A 6000-nucleotide genomic window follows, 5' to 3' on the forward strand; every position below is an offset into this window, starting at 1 on the left:
TTTCTCGGTATACTATGGTAAAGATGATAGTATTATTTTCTTACAGAGTCGTCCAAATAATCCAATTAGGATCCTGGCATTTTCAATAAAAGTGGCGACAACAAATACAAGGCATGGAAAAAAGAATCGACTGTATTTTGTTGCTCTTAAAGCTATCCAAAACCAGAATGGACAACTTCCGGGGAGCATCCTTGTTGTTGATAACATCGTTGTAGTCGTTAAATTGTAAAGTGTTTATTAGAGGCATTAATCTGGTTTTCGACTATGTTTGGTTACAGCTAATATGCTGTCTTGGAATAGCCTACCTAATTATAATTTTTCGTGACTATTCGTCCAAGCCGAAATTCGATGTGTCTGCAACAAATTATGAAAACTAAAACCAAACCAGTCATTGTGGATATACCCAAACATTCCGTCTGCATTGAAGAATTGCCATACAAGTTTGTATTAGTTGATATTATGTTTACCCATGAGGAGGAAATAACGTTCGCTTACGTCTTCCATGCTTATAAAAATTACTTTTGCAACGAAGACCATTACGATTTGCAATATACTAAATGATAAAACGTAGGATATATATATATATATATATATATATATATATATATATATATATATATATATATATATATATATATATATATATATATATATATATATATATATATATATATATATATATATATATATATATATATATATATATATATATATATATATATATATATATATATATATATATATATATTGTCATCAGCAGACTTTAGTCAAATGACACCTTGTAAACTGAACAGATGAGAAAATTGTTTTAGGTCATTGCAGCACCAGTGAAGAGACGACATAGGTTTATGGCCGTTTTCAGACACCTAAAAACAGTGTTCATAGCGTATCATGATAGCAAGAACTGTTGATTTCAGTGTGGCTGACATTAAGCCATACTATTTCTGCCGTTACAAACAGGTGCATTATATGGTCTGATTAATAAATTGTTGACAATGGGCATCAGCAATACGTACAAAATTACAAAGTTCAAAGAAAAGTGTTTATATATATATATGTATATATATATGTATATATATATATATATATATATATATATATATATATATATATATATATATATATATATATATATATATATATATATATATATATATATATATATATATATATATATATATAAGATATCGCCCAATAATTTCTAATTCAATAAGTATTGGGTTTCTAACTCAATATACCGCTTTGGAAATCTTGTTCATCTAGAAATTCGTACAGACAAACATTTTAAGAGTCTATCGAAATGCATCACGGATGTAAAATTTATATGATATGATATGATCTTGTGACTACTTATTAAATATAACATCATCCAATCACCATCGACCTTGTACTTTAACAGCCTTTTACATGGTGGTCAGATATCAGTGAGGCAGATGGAACAATTAAACTGAGGGTAAGTAAATACTTGTTTCATACTTATTTTCTTTAATAGTAATACACATCTTTTACGATGAAGCTACGCATTATAATTAAAAATCACATGATTTCAGTATCCAAAGACCGCTTTACATGTTACATGTCGTCTCACAATAAATTATTCATTATCATGTATGTTTTCTTTATTTATCCGGTGACATTTGATACTTTGCGTGTAATAACATTATCAGATGATTTTTTTCTTGCAGCAGAAAATCAGAGTATAGTTTGTAATTTCTTTCAAAAAACTTTATCCATTTAGTACGTGATTTTATGCTGCAACATATTTTCTCTTCAAATATTTCAATGATTGAAGAACTATCATAATTTTACTTTTTCAGTTCATACTTGCCCTGCTAATCTCCTGGAATTCACAATGGCAAGATGTGATATCTTGATAGCTTCCATTTTTTCAACTGTTTTCTTATTAATGGATGCAACATCAGGTAAATAAAATGTAATTAATGCACTGTAGCAATACCTTTGAAACTATCATTACAGAATTGAACCACCCCAAATCTAAAGAGAAGGTTTTTTACTGGTTTATTGGTAGCATTATATCCTGCACATAGAAACAAGGATATCACACTGCCTGTAATATACAAAGCTACATACAGAAACAGGCATATTGCATTACATAGAGACTGTACCGCTATATATAGAAACGTCAGCATTACACTGGATAACGTCTATACCGCTACATACAGAAGTTAGAGTATTGCAATATATGTAATATACGTCACTAGATATAGAAGCATGAGTATTAAAGTGGATAGTCTATACCACTATATATATATATATATATATATATATATATATATATATATATATATATATATATATATATATATATATATATATATATATATATATATGAGTATCACACTGCATATTGTCTATTCCACTATATATAGAAACAGTTGTATTCTACTAAACGCAAACAACAACAGATATAGATAAGAAACAGAGATAGTTGCACAAACAGAGTAATATTTAAGTACAAAATGCGACAGCGAATGGTAGTTTCCAACATTTACCTTGAAAGCGTTTAGTTAACATAATTAATTTACAGCCTTCTGTCTCACTCTTTTAAGGCGGTCCATTGAATGAGCCGAAGGTTGAAGAGAATGGCATGAGAACGTCTTTAATGTTTATCAAAAATCATTCCCTAAATAAGAATAGGCCTGCCAGCTTCCTTTTGGGTTCGCCGTTGACCTATGAGGAAGCGTTCTTTATATTGCTGCCAGCCCTTGAACACATAGATAGATCGCACGTGGAACCAATTATTCAGGTATGTATGCGATGTATGATAGACATGTAGTAAAATACTATCATACACAGAGAAAAAAATAAATAAATATATATATATATATATATATATATATATATATATATATATATATATATATATATATATATATATATATATGCAGACGCATATACATGTACATATGTTTCTCTAAATGTAAATGTATAATATGTACGTGAGTTTGTATGAGTTTGTATAAATCGAGGGTAAAGATGGATCATTAAATGGAAAAATAGATGATTGCATGTGGGCTACTCACTGGTAAAGTAATTAAAAGGTAATTCGACAAGATAATATTAATATATAATACATTTTTACAATTATAACTAGTACCATTTAATACAGAAATGAAATCGTAATACACCGGAAAGTAATAATCTGTTGACAGATTATGATCAAACGTTACAAAGAACATTTGTCTTTTTTCAGCTGTATGAATATACCGGCGGAATAAATACATCGTTGGTTGATGTTCTTCCACTGTATGATCTATGGCTTATTCCTGGTTATTACCTAATGTCTCTCGAAGAAGCTGTTGATACCGTATTGACAATGAAGCGTGTTTCAGATATTTGGAATCCAGCCTGGCTTCCTGTGTTTTCTTCACGTGCCGGCGATTTTATCGTTTTCGACTTGACCAATGGGCGTATTTTTGAGATTTTTACCAAAGAATCGTTGGCATGGGAGGTAGCAACAAGTATGGAGGAGTTTGTCCGACAGTTAGCACTGAATCTGAAAAGTGGCAAAGTATTTGTTGGCGAAGATGGACTGATGGACGAGACAATGGCTGATGACGGAGTAGTGAACGAAGGAGATCACATTGAACAGAAAGCTGGGAAATCCTCCAACCTACCTGTTGATCAAATATTTCACAGAATCTACATCGCTCGAAACGTCAAAACCAGACTTGTCTCTGAAATGAATGTCAACGATGATGTGGAACAACCGAATCTTGTTTTTAATTGTGGAAATATGCCGAACGTTTGCGCAAACATTAGGAATGCAATAAACAACAACGGCAAGACGAGAAATCTGCAGCGCATAACAAGTAGGAGTCAAATCAGAAGAAACCGTCGGGCATCATGCGGTCGCTTAAGATGCCCGAGAGGTCAATCTTGTGATGAGTATCCATTTGCTTCCACGTCCCAAGGCGGTAGAGGGGCAACTATCAGGTGTGTTCCTGCCTCTGAGAATAATTCACAAGGAGGACAGCTGAATGCCTTCTACAGAAGGTATAGACTGGGCAATGGTAGCTGGTTTCGTCAGGCGTATCCATAATTTGCAACACTGACTTTGCAACTTAAACTCTTTCAACTTTAGCCATGTGTTATCGCTTCGAGGGTGGGGAAACTATTGCAAAAAAATTAACTAAGACCATATTTAGATTTTATTGTTGACAAGAGAGATGAAAGACACTAGGGTTTTCATTGGATATATTAGAGTGGAATATTCAAGTTCAAGTAAAAAGAGTTAACATTGTATTTGTATTGACATATTGATTTGGTTTGAAATTTAGATGCCTTTATTGATTCCTTTCTCGACTGTGTTACATCGTGTGAAATTTACTAAAATAATCGCAATTGTTATGGCTTCTTCATCTTTCCTCGTCTTTCAGTCTCTCTGATTCTCTCTCTTTCTCCTTATCTCTCTAAAGACCACAACCACGCAAGCCTGTATGTCAATCTTCGTCTTATATGAATCATTTATCACTGCTTCGGCAATATCATTCAATCGTGTTGTTGTTCAATATAAGCATTTTCTGAGATATTGTGTACATTTTATAAAGTTTTACGGAGTCTGCGAAACTAATGAAATATGCATGCACATTTGTCATTGTACAACTAAGCTTCCGTTTCAACCATATATCCGTATATTGAGATGTGATTGCGGTTTGTTTAAAACCTTTTATGACGATATAATGGCATAAACGACATTTGCTTTAAAATGTCTCAGATGCAATCCCCATTGTGGCATAAATTAAACAACCCGCATATGTGCTGTTACATATAATGAAGATTGTGTATCCCTCATAATTTGGTATAAAGGGTGTGGTAACCGTCGTATTGGTTTTTAGATTCGATTAACAGAACAGCAGTGCTGATATTCCTAACAACGGATTTCTTAGCTAGCTTTCAATTTTTTTACGTTTGACTTGTTCATCTACTTCTCACAACCAAGCATCTTGAAGACACCACATCCAAATCGTACTCGTAGTACAATGGTACCTAACAGGTCACGTGTATCGATGTTTACGATTTTGGGTAAAATTAAAATTTGTTTAGTTTCGGTTCTTTTGCACCCAGATAATTCGTTTTGTGAGATAACTTGAGTGATTTAGCAATCATAGAAACCGCTCAAAGGTATAAATGGAAAAACATAGGAAATTCATTTTGATGCCATATTGATCGAGTAATAAGTAATTTTTTGATCTCTTAGAGACTGGATTCTGTTTAAAAACCAGTATTAACCGTCATATTCATATATGATTATGCATGTATGTGCGGATGAGTGTAATCTCTAATGGTTACTTGCTAGGGCCTCTTTGAATATTTTAAAAAGCACAATTGACCTTATTTAAGCATAATTAGAAAGGTCAAAACATCGTATCAAAACCTTTTTGGTACACTGGTCATAAGCAAAACAGTAGAGGATTCGTATTAACCTGTGATTAAGCATTAAAGTAATCTTGCTACCTTTGCTTAGACTTATTCATAGCTTTCTCGCTTATACAATATCTGCTAAAAAAAGATATGTAATCTAAATTTATGCAATAAAAAGTATAATCGAACTCACTATTTCTTGCTTATTTCCTTCAAATTCAAATGAGTTGAAATCCTTAAATACGTTGACGCAAACTCAGAATCTTCACGCAGCCTTGAAAACATTCATACAAATGTTTGAATCGTCGAGTGTAACAGCGCTCTACAGAAACCAAGATATCACTAGTGGGGTAAATTAAAATTATTTCCCAATTAGGGATACCGACCAACCAATTTCTGCGTACGTAATGTTTATTTGTGTTTATACCAACTGACTATACATTTGTCGATTCGTATATGAATCCATCCACAATGTCTACCATTAATCTATCTTTCCATCCTTGCATGTATGTGTCTGTCTGATTGGATGTATATTCTCGCCAGAGTGTATGATTTTATCAAGTTAATATTACAGAATTGAATATTGAACATTGACTAGAACATTATATACTACTG

At 32.3% G+C, this 6000-nt stretch overlaps 1 protein-coding gene across 1 annotated transcript; it reads left to right on the forward strand.

Moving 5' to 3' along the window:
* Nucleotides 1-1346: 1346 nt before the first annotated feature.
* Nucleotides 1347-5577, forward strand: LOC149791540 (uncharacterized). The gene is made up of 4 exons (XM_089970067.1): nt 1347-1453; nt 1818-1922; nt 2571-2767; nt 3215-5577. The coding sequence occupies exons 2-4, from the start codon at nt 1853-1855 to the stop codon at nt 4061-4063; spliced, it is 1116 nt and encodes a 371-aa protein (XP_089826193.1). The 5' UTR covers nt 1347-1453; nt 1818-1852; the 3' UTR covers nt 4064-5577.
* The last annotated feature ends 423 nt before the right edge of the window (nt 5578-6000 follow it).

Source organism: Sinohyriopsis cumingii, chromosome 9 (genome assembly GCF_028554795.1).
Source record: "Sinohyriopsis cumingii isolate HCF-2022 chromosome 9, ASM2855479v2, whole genome shotgun sequence".
Taxonomy (NCBI): Eukaryota; Metazoa; Mollusca; class Bivalvia; order Unionida; family Unionidae; genus Sinohyriopsis; species Sinohyriopsis cumingii.

Bases quoted from the DNA above. Each gene is read 5' to 3' on its own strand.
- LOC149791540 (XM_089970067.1), top strand. From the start codon at position 1,853: ATGGCAAGATGTGATATCTTGATAGCTTCCATTTTTTCAACTGTTTTC. The intron at 1,923-2,570 runs GTAAATAAAATG...CACTCTTTTAAG, and splicing joins ATTAATGGATGCAACATCAG to GCGGTCCATTGAATGAGCCG. The intron at 2,768-3,214 runs GTATGTATGCGA...GTCTTTTTTCAG, and splicing joins ACGTGGAACCAATTATTCAG to CTGTATGAATATACCGGCGG.